Below are 19,416 nucleotides of genomic sequence, written 5' to 3'. Positions count from 1 at the left end.
CAAACAATGCGAGACAAAGAAGCCATTTGACTGACAGCCATCCCGGTGGGACAAGGAAATCAGAGATGATCAGGTCATGCAGACTTCTGCAGCACTCAGAAATAAGCAATTACTATTCAGAGCAAACGGGACTGGGATAATGCTAAACCGTCGAAGACATTTCACGGCATTTGTTTCCAGCCCCTTTGTTCCTCGCAAACACGTCTGCGGATCTCTCCATCCCCTGTGCCGCCCCAGACGGCCCTGGGGGCCTCTTGCCCCGAAGCTGCGCGCCCCAGGCCAGGCTCGGTCCCTGCTCCTTCTGCTCTTTGTGAGCCTATCGGAGGTCCGGGGAGAGACAGGCACGGGACAGGGCAGAGAAGGTGGCTGCCAGGGGAGCCCCAAAGCGAGGGGTGGGGGTGAGCCTGCGGAGCTGCGGTGAGACCGCGGGCAGAGCAGAACTCGGAGGGACGCCGGCGAGGGCAAGGGATGGTACAGGCGTGGTAGCCCCGAGGTCGGCGGGGGAGCGGGAGGGAGCCCCGGGGCCGGGCTCGGGGGACGCATCCGCCTGTAAACCCCGCCAGGGCTACCCGAGGGGCCGTGCCCGTGGCCGGGCGAGCACTCCGCTCCCCGCCGCTCTGAGCAGGCAGCGGCAGGTAGGGAGCCAGCAGCGCCCGGGCTGCGCCTCCCCGCGCCCCGCTCGCCCTGCCCCCGCGGGCCGGGCAGCGGGGGCGGGCGGCAGGGGTGTGCGGCGAGGGGGATTAGCGGGACGCCGCGGCCCCGCCTTCCCTCCTCGCATCCCGGGCGCGATGAGAGGGGGAGATGGACCAAAGCCGGCGGGACTGGCACCATGACATTCGCCGGCTTCGTGGTGGCGCTGGTGATAGGGGCGATTCCCGGAGCCCGCGGGCCGGGGCAGGTCTCCGCCAGCCTCCCGGCCGCCCGCGCCCCACAGCCCCACGCCGGGTGCCCCGCCGGGGGCTTCCCTGCGGCCCAGCGCCCCTGGGCACCGGCGGCGCCCGCTCTGCCGCGGCGGGGGGCGGCGGGCCGGGCGCCACGGGGCCGCCGCAGCTCCTGCGCCCTACCCGGCGGCGGCGAGGGGCGACCCGGCTGCGCCCCCGGGGCCGGCCGGGGAGCGGCGGAGCGCGGCCGCGCTGACTGCGAGCGAGGTAAGCGGGGAGGGGGCGAGCCCGAGGCAGGGGGTGGCGGCGAGAGAGTGTGCGGGACGCGGGGGGAGACAGACACTCAGAGAGCCTTGGCCGGGCGGCGGCGTTCTCCCATCCCGTACTGATTCCCTGCCGCTGGCGGGAAGGGAGAACGAGGGGATAGACACCGTCTTCCAAAGTGACAGCCAAAGCTGTTCGCAGAGGAGAGTTAAACTCGCGCATCAGAGGATGCAGCGGAAAGTCGAAGGTTGCGCCTGGGTTTATTCCGCCGCTATTCTAATACTGGGTAGGTGAACAGCGTTTCAAAGCTGCGCCACTAGCGTTCAGTAGGCTCAGTTTGCTAAGGCTGGCTGGCATTCCTTTTTTGTAACCTGGTTCTCTTACCGGGAAAGCACTTTGTCTACATTAGTCAAGTGGCAGAAAGAGAAACAGAAGGATGCCTGGCTCCAAAGTTGAGATGTTTACACAGTATGACTTTCTTTGTGCGCTCCCCCCCCCCCCATCTTAGGATAATGGGGTTCACAAGTTAATGCTGGTGCTCAATAACATCCGTGAGCTGAGTCAAGAGATTTGTGCTCCCCTCACACGCTCCCAGCTGAACTCCCACTGCCTTCAGTGTAAGTCTTGATCAGCTTTACATTTCATCAGTGTTGGCATTAAATAAATTGATGTACAGTCTGGTAGTGAGTGAATTCATATTTTCTCCCACATTGCTCTGGTATTATCTTCTACCTAAATAAGAACTGTGTCTTATCTATAGCTATACTAAATATGACCAAGTGTAGTTGTTGAAATCAAAATGAAAATTGCCTGTCCTTCCTTTTACATCTTTTGTAATAGCACAAAGTCAGCAAGGAGGTTGATCGTCGTTAATGTTACTTTTTTGTTTGTTGTGAAAACTGATTTTGGGTTGTGAAGGTTTTTTAAAATTAATTTACTTTCAGATGACTGAAAGGATTCTTATCCTTCTCTTCCAACAGTACCCATAGAAGGTGTGTGAAAAAAAAGCTAGTTTGAACAATTTTACGTATTGGTACAAAATACCCCATGAAGAGGATATGGAGGCACCGAGGTCCCTATTGATCATTTACACATCAAAAAAATGCTGCTTCCAAAGCTGAGTTCCCAGTCAACTGTACTCCTTCAAGAAGACAGAATAGTCTTCTACTTCTACAGAATATGCAGTACAGATGTTTCCCTGGGAAGAATACCAGGCAGCTGTTGGCATGGAGGAGGAAAGAGATATCTTTTTTTCACAGATGAAAAAAAAACCAGAAGACTTCATGCCCTTTAACTGATCTCATTTTCAGAGAGGGTGCCACAGTTGCTTCTCTAATTTAGCCCAGTATATTAATAGGTTTTTTTTAGGATTCTTCAGTCTGGTTCCCAAAATATTTATGAGGACATAGTCTAATACAATAGTGAAGAACACAGCAGTTTATTGCTAAGAACCCAATCTTGCACCTAGTAAAGTAAGTTTCAGAATCCCCTGTAAGTTCAGCATGAAGAGGATTTAAGCAAAAACCACTAAAAATACTACATTATTTGGGTTTAGCTTATTTCTCCAGTCTTTTCAGAATGCTGCTTTGTTCCCCCAGAAAAAGGAAATCCAGGTTGGCCCCTGCTAAGAGGGAAGACACAGCTACTGAACAATAGCCAGTACTTTGTAATGGACAAAGATCATCTGTTCCTGTTGGACTTGGTGGTAAACTCCAGTGGCATCACCAGGGCCATGTCTGTCCAAAAGCCTCCACAGGGCAAGATGAAAGAATTAGAGAGTTTGTGAGATGGCTAAAGGTAGAACATGGACACAAATCAAGCCATTTGTCCAGAAAGAAAAGATTACTTTTCTTTCTGGACAAATGTTAGATAACATTTCCCCTGAAGTATGTTCCTGTCTTACAAGAGGCAGAAAGATGCCAGTGAGGCAATGTCATGATGTGGTTATAGCTAGAGAGACAGACTGCTCAGAGAGAAACTCACTGCACCTCTTGCTTTAGTACCTGGGCTAAGGAAGCTCATACTCAGTGTTAGGCACCTGCCATAACTAAATACAATACCATTCAAAGGCTTACCTGTAAATCTCTGGGTTTTTCTAGCTTAAATATTATGATTTATCTGCAAAGTTAATTGACTAAACTTTGTGCATATGCATATATTAAACTGTTTTATGTTTAAACAGTAACAGTGACTTTTTTTTTTTAAGTGCTTTTGTAATTATACTGTACAGTACTAGACTAAAATCAGTTTTACTGTTTAAAATAATAGGTTTTGGTGTTTCATTTCCTTCCTTCTAAAAATATCTGGGTAACATTACTTATTCATGCCTTGAAAGCAAGTAAACGAAATACCTATATATATATATAAAATATCATGATTAACCAAGGATACCAGAGAGGACAATAAATGAATATGAGCATACTCTCTACACAGAGCCTATATAAGTCCACCAGAATTCAGTATTTTAGTTGCTGCTAATAAAAACTTACCTGTGGTGTACTCAGTTTCCAAGAATGAGGCCTAGCTCAGTACATGGGAGCAGCTGCTGCCACACAATGTTTGTGTGGCACATAGTTACAGTTTTGTGCATATGTTCTTCATGCTATGTTGTTACACATCTAATTCAAAGCACTTTGGATCAAGTGGGTTAAGGATTTGCTTTTCTAATATGAAGAGGGAGCAAAACAAAACAGGGTAAGTGCTTTTGTCAGAGGTCAGTGGCAGAATGGAAATAAAACACACATCTCAGGGAAGGCCTGACTTTAGAACTTTTCTGTTAAAATTGCTTTTATCAAAAGGTGATTCCACTAATGTCAATCAAATAAAGGTTCACTAAACTTTTGTGAGAGAAGAATCAAGCCTCAGGCTCATAATCTAAACACTGGATTATTCTCCCTGCCTGTTACACTACAGTCCAAGCAGTTGATGGAATGACTTTTGGGACTTTGGTTTTTTTTAATAGCTTATGATTAGAAGTGAAACACGAATGTCCATATTTTCCTTCTAAGAAGCAGCTCCTCTGGAACCATTCTTACTTGAGCTGCACAGGGTGAGACCCCTCATTTTCTCCAGCTCTGCCCACATAAGACAATTGCAGTCCTTCAGAGCGTGTTACATTGCTCAGTTTGAGTTTAGATTCTCAGAGCCTTAAACCATTGATTGCTGACATGATGGATCTCAGTGCTGCAGAGGAACCAACGCAGCACATTACACACTCAGGGTATACAATATTTATGAAAGTTCTAATATAAGAATCCTTGAGTATGCAATACTGCTACTGATCCTCAAGATAGTTCTTAAAAAGTAGTTCTGCTGGAGGCACCCTTTTTCAAGGTTAAAATGCCTGGAGAAAATAATTGTTATTTTAGTCTAAGAGCAGTGCTCAGGAAAGTGATAGACAACAGCATTAATTGTTCGCAGTAGCACCATGCATAGTTTTGCTGAAGTTAACAGGATTAATTTATTTGATTTTAGTCAGGCCTGATCCTGGAAGGGAAGTTTCCATTGATTTGAACCAATGTTAGGTTTTACCTGTGCTACATGCAGCTTTTTACAAATATCTCATACAATCCAGTGAATCAGTTTTATTCTGAAACTGGGATAGACCCTTTTATATGTATTATGGATCATCCCCATGTATTCTAAATACTACAAGTAACAGTGTGATCCCATGGGATCTAGAGCATGTCACAATGGGAAACCCTCACACTTGATGTCAATTTGGACTGACCTAACTGACTCCAAGACAACAGAGATGAATGTCAGTGTAGGGCCTTTCTGTAGCACTATTCCACACTGGAACACCTTGGACATTAGGGCAGAAATAAAAATATTTGTTGTTTTTACAGATTTCTTAAATTGAAATTACTTCTTTTGCTTGCTTTAAATCTGCCATTTCAGAGCACACTGCACCAGGGTGAAAGGCACAGAAATTTTTTTACTTCTGATTTCTATTTTCCCAGCTTACATTTACAGCCAAATTGCAAACCTTTGGACAGGTGTTTACCTGTCCAAAGAAACTATGGCACGCCTTTAGCCAACATCATAAACACTGTTGCTGCAGCACTAACACACAGAGCAGAAGTGCAAGTGATTCCCATCCTATTTGCAATTCAGCCACACAGTAACAATGCTTGTTCCCAGTGAAATGTAAAAATTAAAACAGGGTTTGGAGTTACCCAGCAACTCTGCACATGAGAATGTATAGGAAAAGAGGCCAAGCACAACAGAGCAATTCCTTTGAAGCTCTTCTGCTTTTCTGAGTTAATTAAAAGTTGGCTGGGTGGTTTTCCTCTCCCTGTTTTCTTGAGTGTCTCATCTTCAGCCTCTATGGCAGGTGTTCTGGAGCAAGTCTCAGCAGCACCCACTGGATACCCTTACTTCCTTGCATTTGCAAGTATAACTTAATCTCCTTTCAACAGTGATAGCAGATAGGAAAGACTGTGACTTGGGCAGATACCAGGGCAACTAAAATTACCAGACTGTATGTAAACAACAGGAATTGACCGTCAGTAACCTCAGCTAAAACAAAGTTACAGTGAATGCATACATTCTTTTTGAGTATTTATACTCATTTTTATAAATGAAGGCGTTTCTGTCAAGACAGCAGATTGTATTTTTTATAAATGGCTGAATTAAGTCTGTCCTAAGACCAAAGTATATGTCTAGAGCTGTCTCATAGGCCTGCTTTGTGTCCTGTGCCCCTGGTTCTAACCTGTGGGGTCACATTACCTCTCCTCATCCTCCCTCTTCCTAACCAGTGCTGAGGAGGGCAGAGCCATGGGCAGGATCCTGGTGCTGCTGTTCCCTGTTGTTGAGCTTTGTCTTGAGGCAGGGTAGGTTTGATAAGCACTTAAACATATTGACACCATACTGAAGAATGTAAGGTAGAGAGCAGAAAGAGTAGAGTACTACTGCATTAGCTCTACTCCCAACAAGTTTAGTTTTCTTCAGCAACTAAAGAGCTGAAAAATTATAGCTAAAAAAGCTGAGATGCTACTATACCTGTCAGTCCAGAAACCTAGAGCCTCCAGTGCATACACTTAAGCCAGACATGTTTTGTAAGAGGGAATGCAGACACTCCTCTGCAGAGTTGTTGTGCTCCAGGGGCAGCACAGAGGAAGCTCCTGAGACACATGGGGCTTCAGGTGTTACATTGGAACAGCAGTAGACTTAACCAGTGAAAATAAGAATTAACCTGTATCCTTTCAATCATGCTAAATATTAGGTTTCTTGCTTCCTATGAAGTGAAAAAAATGTTTCCTGGCAATTTTACAATGCAAACACTGACTATCTTGCAATTAAAATGTTAACACATAAAGAGATAGTTGGTAATACAGAATAAACACACACGATGGCAGATCATGCTGTTATCCTGCAATTCTCTAGGATCAATTTACACAGGAAACACAGAGCTGTGTTTCATCATGAAGAAAGAGTTTTATATACTGGAAAGAAAACCTAAGCTACTGTAATGAAAGTCTTGATGCTGAGGTTTGGTTTTATGAGGTATCACTACTGTAACTAATGTATCTCTTGATCTGGTAATATAACTACCAGGTGCATGAACACCACAACATTTTGAGTAAACAACAGAGAAATGATTTTTTCATTAGTTCCTTTGATATGTTTGCTACATAATTATGACTTGGTCATATGACAGAGGTTGATACATACTTCAAAGCACATGTGCATTATATTTGGTTACCTCTATTAAATGGCAGGTTTAATATTAGCTACATGTAAAAACAGGCTTTCTTTTTATTTCTTTCTAGATTAACTTATCAGGGAAAATCAAGAATATTTAGAATTGGTTACAAAATTACCTTTAGCAATCCTCTTGTGTGTTTTGCTGTGCATACATGACTAAGTTCTTCCACCACTGTCATTGGGAAATCTGTAAATAGAGAAAGAAGAGTGAGCTGAATTCTGCCATGACGACTTTAGAAGAAAATTGTATTCTTCAAGTACTCCCTTATTCAAATATTTGAATTGAAACATTGTGTAATGTGTACTCAGGAAGCACTGTATTGATTTCAGTAGGTGTCATGCAGCACTGTAAGCAATCATGCACTAAAATAAACTTATTTTTGGAGATGACATCTTCAAACTCGTTTCCTGGTATGTCAAGAATCACTTTGCTATGAGTGCAGTTGATGTTTCAAGTGAAAATAATAGTCTATACAAGAGTCTGGTGAAGATCCGAAATAAGGAGAATTCCAAACTGTCTGTGACACAAAGAGAAAAATTTTAAAGACAGATAAATGATGCACAATGTGTCTACAGTATAGTTATATTTGACTCAGTAATAATCCTCTCTCAGGAATGATAGCTCACTCTGTAATATGAGTCAAATAAATGTTGTTTGTAATTTACTGCACAATAAGTTACTGCTGAGAAAGTAAACAGGAGGCAAAAAGGAACACGCCAAGCCAAACATGAGGTTAATTAATTCCTTGAGTTAGTTGTCAGTTGTTTGGCTTTGTGGTTTTATAAAGTACACTGAACTAAACCCAGAACAGAAGCTGAGAAGAAAAAGTGGATCTACCTATTATTATTGTTATTTACACAAAGATAAACACAGACACAATGAAATGCAGGCACAAACACCGACTGTCTTCATCCCATTGCTAAACTCCTGCAAACTGGATGATGGTGCAGCTTCTAAGTAGATCACCGAACAGAAGCAGATGGATTAACTGGGATTTCAGACAACATGAATTCATATAGCTGGGCTGTGTTTGATAATTTCACAGAAATGTTTCTTGTTCAATTACTGCTCTGTCATGATTTTTTCTGTTTCTGTGTAGCTATCCCTATGGCCAGCTTTTTCCCACCTTTGCCAGGGGCACTTAGCTACCTTCAACAGTAGACGCATCAGACATCTCAAGCAAAACAACTGTAATACAACACAAAATCTGCTAATTTTTTTAGATTTCTGTGCTCTGTAGCTCTCAAGAAGAAATTTTTTCCCTCCCCACTTCTTTTTAGACAATTCCTTAAGTTTTTTAGCTTGCTTTGTCTGAGAGTTTGGTAAAGACCTCTCATAAATTAATAGACCTACATGCTGTGTTTTTCTGTCTGACAAAAGTATGAACAAATGCATTCTTTGGCTAAAATAAACTGCTGTCATCTATGACACGCGTAATGTAACGCGCCAGAGCAAAAGCTATGCAGTCCATGTGCTTATTTTCTGATTCCCTTAAGGTCAATGGAATTTTGTGAAAGATAAAAGTATAGCATATTTTACACAAATATATATATATATATATATATATATATATATATACATACACACACACACACACACAGAGTATATATATACACATACATATATATGTTTTGCTCATTTGGGTAGAGGAAATAACATTTCAATAATTATGTGTCTCTAAATACTTTGTTAGATCTTTAAGTTATAGCATCAGAAGGATCAGAAATATGATGCAGTTTCAGTATGGGGAGAATAATGCTTTCCTCATGCACAAAAAGGGCTTTCTTAATTTGTGTATCACTGTATGAGAATGTTAGGTGTGCCAGAATGTTTCTTGGAAACAGCTCAGTATCCATGAAACAAGAACTCAGGGAAAATGAGGTTCAAAGTCTTTTGTGTGGGATGCATTAACCAAGCAATAGAGTATCTTGGAGGTGTAATTGTTTTATTTTTAATTTTTGGTAACTAGGGTCAGTGAGACTCCGGGGAGGCAAGAATGAGTTTGAAGGTACAGTGGAGGTTTATTTGAATGGAATCTGGGGCACAATCTGTGGGAGCCATTGGGACAGTAATGACGCGACAGTTGTATGTCGGCAGCTTGCACTTGGGTAAGTTTCAGTTCGAGTAAAAATCAGTCAACTCATTTTCATGATGTTTCTGTATAAAGGACAATCTGCTTTGTAAATCCTGAGGGCTTTTTGTGTTTGATGATTGCTTTTTCTGTTCAAAACTGTTTCAATGCTGAAGTTGTTCTTCCCAGAATACTTTGCTGGCTTCAGCCGCATTACACTTCAAAGAGGAAATCAGTATTTCCTCAGAAAGCTGAAGATAGGATCTGGACAGGAGCAGACTGTGGCAAATGCTTGGCTTTCAAAGTGAAATGTGTGAACAGGGCAGCAAGTTTCAACAAACTGCTCTACTGGACATCTGGGAGACGTCCACACAGACAGAATTACTTGGTCCAGTCCTGATCTCGCACATCTAAGTGTCAATTAACAGCTCCAGTGAGGTTATTGAATCTATACCAATGTAAATGTGGCCAGGATTAGACTCTACATGGGCTCCTAATCACAGGAAATTCCTAATTCTCCAGGGCAGAGGTTATTCTAGTAATCTATTCTAGCATTGCAGTATGCCAAATGACACCTGGCACTTATCCTATGTTTTTGGCAAATGGCAACACTTTAGAGCTACAGCCATACTAGACAGGCTGAAAATCCCTGCACTGTCCTCGCTGACCACTACTTCCCACTGCTGCCAGAGTGGAGTTAATCAACAGCACCCTTTAGCATAATTTTGCTGCCTTTATTGCCTTTCTAACATTTCTTTCACTCACATACCAAAGCACTGGTTTTGCTTGCTACAAGCAGTAAGGGGCTTTTATAGCAGACTTGCACAATGACATTCCTAATGATTAATCCACTTTTTAAGACTGCTAGCCAGAACTAAATCTAAGCTGGTTTATAATGTTCAATACTAATCTGGAGACACCACGCCAACTTATAAAAATATAAGGATTAGATGAGATAAAAGTTCAGCCATCTGGAGGCTGTGATTTTGCTTATGACTTCAGCTGTCTACGTGCAGTGGCTCCTTCCCTCATTTTCATGTAAGTCCTATCTGCTCTCTATACCCTGAACATTTCAGCTGAACAAGGCTGCTGTTAGCAAAAGTAGTTCAGCAATATGGGTGAATGGTTTTGTCTTTTCAACAGAAATGGCTCAAAGCTAAGCCCAGGCCAAAAAATCCCCAAGCAAACAGTAGCTAAAACTTTGAGCTGTCTTTAATGTTTCGCAGACGTTTGGATCTCTGTACCACCAGGTGAACTCATAAGGCATTACTGGTGCTCTTCAGGTGCTCCATCTATCTGCTCCTTTGATTTCACCATACTTGGGCTTTGTTTTAACTTCCTTGCACTTTGTAAAGAAGAGAAGATGGCTCTATAAGTGTCGGTGTGGATTCAGCATGAGAAGGAAAGAGAGCTGTTTATAAAATGTTCTGGGTGGGTGGGAATGGCTGAATTGAGAAAAATGGATGGGGGCCTGATCTGATGGAGTGTGAGGTGATCACACTGCCCCATCATCACAGCCACAATACAAGGCATTTATGGGCAGAGCATGGAGTCTTCATGGAGTAAAGGACAGAATAAGTGAGAAAGACCTGGTGGCATTACCCCTCCTGGAATTGTAACTGCAGTGGGCTGGTACTGTAGATTCACCTATGGACTGTGGAGTCTGTTGATTTTTGTAGTTAAGAACTGGGAGAGCAGGAATGTAGCTGGCTCTGCAGCAACAGTCACTGTACTAAAATATCCCACAACAAAATGGTGAGAACTGGGTCACATCTGTTACTTTTCTTTGTGCAGAAGACAATGGTGAACTGTATGAAAATGTGATGAATTTACACTACTGAAGAAAGCCATTTCTTTTCTACTCCAAGATTCATATATGAGAAAATGTTCCCACTTCCCTTCCTCCACTCTGATACCCTATCCTGATTATTTTTACAGGGAAAAAGGTACAGCAAAACACTTACCCTTCTCTGGATTAGGCCTTATTCCTGTTTTCTGGAGTGAAGTGCATTGTCGTGGTGATGAAGAAAATATACTGTTATGTGAAAAAGACACTCGGCAAGATGGGACATGTCCTCAAAAAATGGCAGCTGCTGTCACATGTAGCTCCTCCCTGGGTAAAAAAAAAATACATATGTTTTCCTGAAGTCCTTATTTTATTTAAGTAGAAGTTGTGATAATTACAATAAATAAATTAGAAAAAGTGTTAAGATTTCTTGGAACAGATTATACAGATTGAATAATTGCATCATTAACTGCTCCAGATTCCTCAAGCAGCACCTAGCTTAACAACATTTTACCTTTCCATAATGAACAACAAATTGTTTCTTTCAGATGTAGGCTGTGAGAAAGAGTAAAGTAGCAAGAATCTCTGTCTGTAACATGAGGATTGTTTCCCCACTTTTTTTTAATGACAAACTTACATTATTAGGAAAACAAATATCATTAATGTTTTTAAGATATTGGATATTATTTTAATCAACATGCTAAATAAACGGGCAGGCATGCCATCAGATTTAGTGCTGCTTCAAGTGGGGCTGGGCTGGCAGTGCTGGGGAGCCAGCAATACCAATCTCTTGAGCTGAAACCAAAACATGTGGCTGCAGCCAGTTCTGTGCTGCCTTTCTTCTCCTACTTATGTTTTTAAGTGGCTTTTAAAAGAAAATTTTGCTCTTAGAAAACTCTTAAGTAGAGGGAAGGGAGACACTTTTCAAGCTAGGAGAGAAAGAATGGAAACAAGAAAGTTTTGCCCAAAGAAACTGAAAATTATAAATGCTTTCACATTTTTCAGGTTCTATTGCAAATAGACTTTTAAAATACTTATACCTGCGCACCTCCCCCCCCCATATCAGTGACACACTAATATGAAATTGGAGAAATGCCCTCAGTATTGTTGTTTTGTTTTTTTTTTTTTAATAACCAAGAACTAAATAGTAGCATTAATTGGCTGGAAAGTTACACAAATATTACTCAAATTTAAATAATTTGGATGGAACTTTAAAATAACCTTGTTCACTTTGCAGCAGTTATGGGGTTTTAAATGGCTTTAAACTGTTTCCATTATTATAGATTTATTTAGCAGTGATGCTTTCAAGACAGTTTCTTGGTACACCAGAAGAGAGCTACTGATTTTAAAAGACTGGAAGCAAGCAGAGAACAATACTTGCACAATTCAACTGGGACTCCATAGTCAAAGAGATTTCACTGCTCTGACTGCATTTTCTAATGGAATGATAAAACCCAAGGATTAATTTTTGTGTCCGTCACATAATTTTTACCTCTTACTTCAGATTTAAGCCAATTTTGCTCTTATTTGTAGAGAAGTAGCTCTACTGACTGATTCAGTATTTTGCCTTACAGCACTGTCTGTGAATGCTGTGACACTTAGGTAATTCAAGATCAATATGGTTACTTGTATGTGTAAGCTTTTTCAGCTAGTGAGAGCGGAGCATAAAGGAACTCACTTTAGTTTCGGGTTTCCCATCTAGTAGGAAAAATGAAAATGTGTAGAAAAAAAGAAAATTCTTGAGTGATGTCAGAGAAACCATAAAGCCATCTTCCTCCCTCTTTACTATCAGAATGATATTTTAGGACATGAATGACCCGTTCTATATCCTGTGTTTGCCCCCAGGCCCTGTCTTCACTCCAATCCGGCTGGCTGGTGGGAGCAATGCCCACGAAGGAAGAGTGGAAGTCTACCATGGTGGCCAGTGGGGCACAGTCTGTGATGACCAGTGGGATGATGCAGATGCTGAAGTTGTCTGTCGGCAGCTCGGCCTTGGGTTTGTTTTCCTACATGTTTGTTATTCCAGCAGCAAAGCAGTAGAGTTATCAGACACTCAGCTGAAGCTAGGAGAAGCGTAATTGTAAAAAAAATGCTCCTTTAAAATCATACTGATACTTTGGAGCACTAACTAAGTTTATATATAGAAGATTCAGGTACAGTGTAATTTCAATTCCCTGGAAGCAGTTTTCAGTGTCATATGAGAGGGCCAATTCTGTCTGCTTGGCCAGACACATAAAGAATGTCTCAGAATAAATGTTAACTTTGTTGTGAAAACTCACTATAATTCCTGTAAAGTTTCAATCCAAATCTGTAGGTGAAGAAATTTTTGACTGTTTAAATCCTGACAATCCATTTTACTGCAGAGTCTGACAGCCTCCTGGCTTTGGCACAAGAACTCTGCTTTGTCAGGAAGGATATGTTTTTTGGCATGCTTGTTAGAATCTCTCTAGGTTTGTTTAAACCACGCACCTCTGAAGATTGTCAGTTTGCATATACTCAGCTAGAGATCTGTTTGAGGTTTTGACAGTTAAGCTTGTCAGGGATTCTGTCTGATCTAAGCATGATCCGAAATACAGCCAGAGCAGCAGAACAGGATTTTCTTGATTCACTTTCTTAATAGCCAGAGGGGATTTTGATACCCCACAGAAGATAAGTATTGGTATTTGCAGAAAAATGCTGCAGAGGTGGGAGACTAAGAGGAAAACTGCTGGACCAGAGAGGAAGGAGATGAGGACAATTGGGATGGAAGGCCAGTAGGATTGAAGAGGGAAAGAACTGGGAGCAAGAAGCAGAGAAGATGCTGGGTTGTAACCCATGCATGAGAAGGGGATTGTGTCTGAGACAGACTGGATGAGAACTAAGCAGGTAAATGCAGAGGAGACTGGAACAGAAATTGCCTGTTCAAGCCTGCTGGGACTGCGATGAAGTGAAAGAAGTGGTGTTGAAGGTACAAAGTTCTGTGGCATTGATGGGTGATTCCCAGAGTGTAATTGTTTTGCAGCTGAGGCCTTGGGCTGCCCATGCCACCCAAATTAGCTCTGAAGGATGAGAACTATGGACGAGATAAAAATATTGGAGATCTCCTGCTGAGCCAACATAGGAACCAATAGGCTTCTCTGACATCAGATTTTTTTTTCCCCAGCTTATTTCATGTTGTATTTCTATATTCCTGCAAATTTTCAAATGGGAATACATATTAGAAAGCCTATGTTCTTGCAGGCTTTTCTTACTTTTGAATTGGGCTGCTATTAATAGGTTTGGGGAGTTACTAAGCCCTGCTTTGCATTTCTGTGTACTAGTGACAAGTGGAATGCTCTTAGCCTACCTCCTTCCTGATGACACTAAAACTTTTTATTACTTATATTTAATCATCACAAACTGCAGTTTTGTGATGCTTCTAATTTGATTTGCTTTTCTGAGTAAATCAGTTGTATTAAGATTGTGCTAAACCTACTAAGTATTTTTGAAATGTCTAGAGATTTACAGAATTTCTCAAGTAAGCAAGATGTCACAACAAACATGCTAATATGAAGTGAAATCAACTTACCAACAGTGGCAATATACCAGTTCTGAAGTACTAAAAATAATCCAAATTTGCATACTGTTAATCCATCTGGAAACATGCCAGAAACTGTAAAACTAAAGCTTCTCAGTAAGTAGCTTCCCACACCCCTTCAACTTTTCTGTAGCACTCCTGTAAAACTCCAGAATTTGAATCTACCATCAATAGGTGGAAAATAATGGCAACATCTTTTATTATTTAGTTTCCTAAATAATTTTTGCTTGACACAAATTCCCCTGGTTATAATGATGAGATGTGTTGTCTCTGCCTAACTCCAAAAACTCTTACTGGAATATGGTATAAATTGTAAAAGCACTCAGAGCAGTCCATCATTATCTCTTTGATTTCAGCCAGCTGCTTAATGAATAAGTATTTTTTCCTTAATATTTTCTATACATTTCTGCCAGCATTTTTATCAGATAGACTGAAAACAAGATGCTTTTTTAGTTAATTTAAACTAATACTTTAGATAGATAAATCATTACAGTCCAAACTTTAGACATTTGAATCTTGCCATTTCAAACTAGAGTGAATATAGGAACAGAGAAAACATTGAGTGGAAAGAAACCAAACCATGCAAACATTTGTATATGAAAGACATGACATTTTAAATAGAATTGGAAAAATCCTCATAGATGATAAATGGTTAAACACTGCATAATTTCTGTAATTCTAAACCAATGGAGTGTTTTCAATCAACATAGTTTTTTGTGCTCAAAATCCGTTCTGCTGACAGAGAATATACTCCATACAAGGCTAGTCATTGGTCTGCTTCTTGTTCTTATTTCTATTGCTGATAGGTGATATGACGCTTGTCAAGTCACTTAAGATCTCTTTGCTGTGGTTTTCACAGGACTAAATACACATTTATCTGGGTATTTGATTTTATGTGCTTTGAGGACAACAGGTGAAAGTCACTTTGGAAATATATATTAGATTATTTTTACTATATATAGATATTAAATGTGTAATTAAATTAGAATCTTCATACCCAAGATGTTCATCTGTAATCTCTCCTAGGAAAATTATAGGCACAGGAAAGGAAAATCTTCAGCTTGCTTCCTTCTGACTGGGTGCTCCTTGAATTTCTACAGGGGTGTTGCCAAGGCATGGGGCCAGGCTTACTTTGGAGAAGGCTCTGGCCCCGTGCTGCTGGATGAAGTACAGTGCACAGGAAATGAACTCTCGATAGAACAGTGCCCAAAAAGCGCCTGGCGAGTACACAACTGCGGCCACAAAGAAGATGCTGGTGTTTCCTGCACACCTCTCACAGGTATTCCAGTCATCAATCATCACAGGGAAAAACAGGACAAAGGCAGAGTTCACAGCTCCAAGAAACACTTCTAAAGTTTGCAGAGGCACAAACTCAAACCAGATGCAGTAAAAGGCAATTACTGATTTTGCTTTAGAACAACAATGAGAGCTAAGAAACGCTGATCCTTGTTTTTGTTTTCCCTTGTTACGGGCACAGATGGTGCACTGCGGCTCACAGGTGGGAAGGGCAGTCACGAGGGCCGCCTGGAGGTCTATCACACGGGCCAGTGGGGCACGGTCTGTGACGACGGCTGGACGGAGCTGAACACGCAGGTGGTTTGCTGGCAGCTGGGATTTAAGTAAGATTACTTGATACTGGATATCTGACTCTGTGACTTGAGCATGATGACAGTTACATAACCCTACATGGACCCTATTTAAAGAGTCTTTTTAATATTAGCTGAGTGCTTCAAAGAAACGACCACATTAAAATCCATTAAAGCCTGCTTTCCTTAGTTTCACAGAGCTATGTAGGCCTTAGTTTAGAAAAACCTTCAACAAGAGTGATTTAGCAGCCTTTATTCACTGACCTCCTTCCAGTTCTCTTCTTTGCTGAGATCAATATATGTGCTATAGAGAAGAACTGATTTTGATTTCTATTTTCCCCATAAAAGTTTGCTTCTTCTAAATCTTTGCTTGTTGTACAGTCACTAATGACAGACATTTTCAAGGTAAGTACTTCTGCACTACCTCAGAAAAAATCCCACAGCCTGGCCCTGGAACAGTTATGTATTGAAAAGCATTTTAGAAAAATCCCATTTGTTTTATGCATTCAGTCTTCCCAACTTTTCCTACTGGTCTCTGGCTACAAAGATACACTCTCAGTAGGTGACTGTTGTTTGCCTTCAAACTGTAACAGCTGACATTCAAAAAAGGATTTTGTCTCATACTGTGAGATTTAAATGTATACTGAATACTAAGAACATGCTTAAAGCCTCAGAGTCATTGAGCCAGCCGTATGCTTGGTTGAAGAGCAGCCTTCATCAAAGGCATTACATTCTTAAGTTAAACTAATGTAACAGTAATTCCTTAAAAAAACCAAAACATTACTGAAGAGGCAAGCATATGGTGCTCTCATTGAATTTAGTGCTAACTGAACCTGCTTACTGAGAAAACTTGAGAAATCCTTATTTTCTCAGGGATATCACTTTCTTTTCTCATGCTTAAGCATCATGTGTCCTCTGATCACCATGGACCAAAACATACTTCTGTGTTGTGCAGGTATGGAAAAAGTGCAGGTATGGAAAAAGACAGCTACTCAGAAGGAAGCTCTGGGCCCATCTGGCTGGATGATGTGATCTGCTCTGGGAAGGAGACAAACCTTCTGCAGTGCTCCCGGCGGGAATGGGGGAAGCATGACTGCAACCATCAGGAGGATGTCAGACTCATCTGCCACCCAGAAAACGACAGCCACAAGCTCTCACTTGGTGAGGAAGATCTTTGCTAAAGTTACAGTATGAGTATTGCTGTGGATACAGATACAACCAAAGTATACTTAACAGGATACTTAAGGATTCTCAAAATCCTAATATTTGTCAGATAGGTGCAAGGAAAGGACAGGAAGGGAAAAAAACTAACTTTTCTCCTGAAGATCACAGGAAGTAATCAAGTTGTGTTTAGAATGTAAGCATCAAGAACATTAAAACTCAACCCAGATTTGCAAGGTAACAAAGTCACATTCCAGGGATGCCATTGTCTCAGTCTCCACTAAATTTTGAACCTAATCAGCAGTTTCTCATGGAGTACCTAATTTTACTTAGCACTTCTCAACCTCTAAGTAATGCTTGGCATCAAATGCTGGAAACATACCTGAGCACTGAGGAATACAAATCCATAGTACATCCTCCTATGGCTTTGCATTCAGACAATCCAAAACAAGGGATATGGAGAAGATGGGAAGTTCAGAGATAGCAAGAAGGTAGGGTAAGAAGCATGAAATTATTTCTGTGTTACTACTGCCTATAATTTAGAGTGTCTGGGTGAATGGGCCCCACCCGCTGACCAGGACAGAATGATACTTCACACACAGATAAAAGAGTTAGTTCCCATGTCAAAGGCTTACAAATTTGTATGTAGATAAAGAAAATAAAAAGACTGAAAAGAAATGATGGAAAAATACCAATTACACAGTGATAAAAAGTCTGTAATAAAAATACCAATTACAGAGTGATAAAAACACAATAAAATAGAAACAAATAAATTTCAAAGATTCCTAAATCCGTATGCAGATACTGCTATTTGCAGTAGAAACTACAGTGGAACAATGGGCTGCACAGCAATTCTGAATAAGTTTCATTTTTACAATTTGCTACATGAAGTGTGTAGCTCGCCAGTATATGGCCTTTTAGAAAATTGCTGCCAATGCCATTTAGCTTACCCAAGATTATTTCAGTTGAATTTGAAATTGGTTTTATATGCCTGTTCCCTTGAAATCACAGACTGAAGGTTTATCCCACAAACTACAACATGGTTTTACTTCACAATGTTGCTACTTGTTATAACAACATTCAGCACTTCCACATGTACTTTTTGAGTCTCTCTCTCTTTACAGGCTTATTCTATATAGCCCTCCACCATCCAATGAATGTTTTGTGTTGCAGTACATATATATCAAATAGTATTTGTTAGAAAGAATTTTCTCAAACCAAAAATAACAGGAATTCAATCCATGACTGCTGTCTTTACAGATGCAAACCATCTGCGCCACTTTGCTCAAATTCCTTTAAAATATCTCTGCTGAAAGAGTCTGGTTCACTTAAATACATCCATATGGTAACATTCTCACATCCCCACTACCAGAATGCTATATTAATTTTGTACTCATATATATATATGTTTCCTAAACCACAAGAAAAGGAAATAACAATAAACTATTATTTAAACAATAAATAAATAACAATAAAATATTAGTACTATTCTGTGCCTCTATTTGGTTAATAGAAGTATAATTCTCACCTAAGTTGTATTCTTCCAGAACATATCAGTTCAACAAGAAAAGAAGAGTTAATCTGACATTTCCTGGGAGATTTCTGATTGGAAAGTGGACCAAGTGTAGTTACCTTTTATTTCCCAGCATTTGAAAAAGCAGTTTTTTCCCGTAAGGATAAATTCAGTGGAAAAAAAAGAGAAATTGGTAGATGCTAAGACTTAAACAGACACAGATACTATGGAGCACCAAAAAGGAAATAGGATTTAGTACAATAATGACATTTGTCAAGAAAGATCATGACAGAGTAAGTAAACAGAATGTTGGTGCAGTTAATCCATGTAACTGTCCAGAGAGTATGAACTCCAACACAAAATGCTTTAAATTACATCGGAAACAAACATACTGGGATTTTACCTTCAAATATTTCCCCATTCATTTAATGACTTAGGCCAGATTTAACTAGCGCTGACCAGATTTGTGTTTGGTACACAGAAGTTACGCATACCCTAAATTAATCTGAATTAAATATCAAATGCAGCTATCTCAAAATACTGCTTTAAGATTGCAATTAAGTAATTCCTTATCCTCACATATTTAGAAAATATTGGGAACAGGTTAGAAGAATGAGAGAGAGTCTTTTCCATTATTCTAAGAAGCAACTCTCATGAGTATATTAAAGATTATAAAGTATGCTATACAAAAAGATTGAGAAGGTGATCCTCCCTTGAACATGACAAAGAGGTCACATTGCTTGCAGGCTACAGAGGCATTTAGAGTAAGTAAGAATTAAGTCTGTATTTTGCCTAATGAGTAAAAACTTAACTAGAGGCCAAGCACTGCAGAAACCATGATCAACTAAGTCTGAATAATCCACGTAAGTGAAATTTCATATTATGAAA

General features: G+C 40.6%; 1 protein-coding gene across 2 annotated transcripts in view; it reads left to right on the top strand.

Annotated features, from left to right (window-relative positions):
* Nucleotides 1-719: 719 nt before the first annotated feature.
* The window catches only part of PRSS12 (serine protease 12), a 33,102-nt gene continuing 14,405 nt past the window's right edge, over nucleotides 720-19,416 (top strand). Inside the window, exons 1-8 of one of the 2 annotated variants that reach the window (XM_050973317.1) lie at nucleotides 723-878; nucleotides 1,134-1,148; nucleotides 8,825-8,963; nucleotides 10,865-11,043; nucleotides 12,558-12,708; nucleotides 15,369-15,547; nucleotides 15,746-15,887; nucleotides 16,810-17,015. In XM_050973317.1, the coding sequence (XP_050829274.1) occupies nucleotides 830-878; nucleotides 1,134-1,148; nucleotides 8,825-8,963; nucleotides 10,865-11,043; nucleotides 12,558-12,708; nucleotides 15,369-15,547; nucleotides 15,746-15,887; nucleotides 16,810-17,015 (1,060 nt within the window). In that variant the 5' untranslated portion in view covers nucleotides 723-829. Of the gene's footprint in view, nucleotides 1,149-8,824; nucleotides 8,964-10,864; nucleotides 11,044-12,557; nucleotides 12,709-15,368; nucleotides 15,548-15,745; nucleotides 15,888-16,809; nucleotides 17,016-19,416 lie in introns of both variants that reach the window. The other variant, XM_018921123.3, reaches the window with a different exon arrangement.

Source organism: Serinus canaria, chromosome 4 (genome assembly GCF_022539315.1).
Source record: "Serinus canaria isolate serCan28SL12 chromosome 4, serCan2020, whole genome shotgun sequence".
NCBI lineage: Eukaryota > Metazoa > Chordata > Aves > Passeriformes > Fringillidae > Serinus > Serinus canaria.
This window is presented reverse-complemented; position numbering and strand designations above follow the sequence as displayed.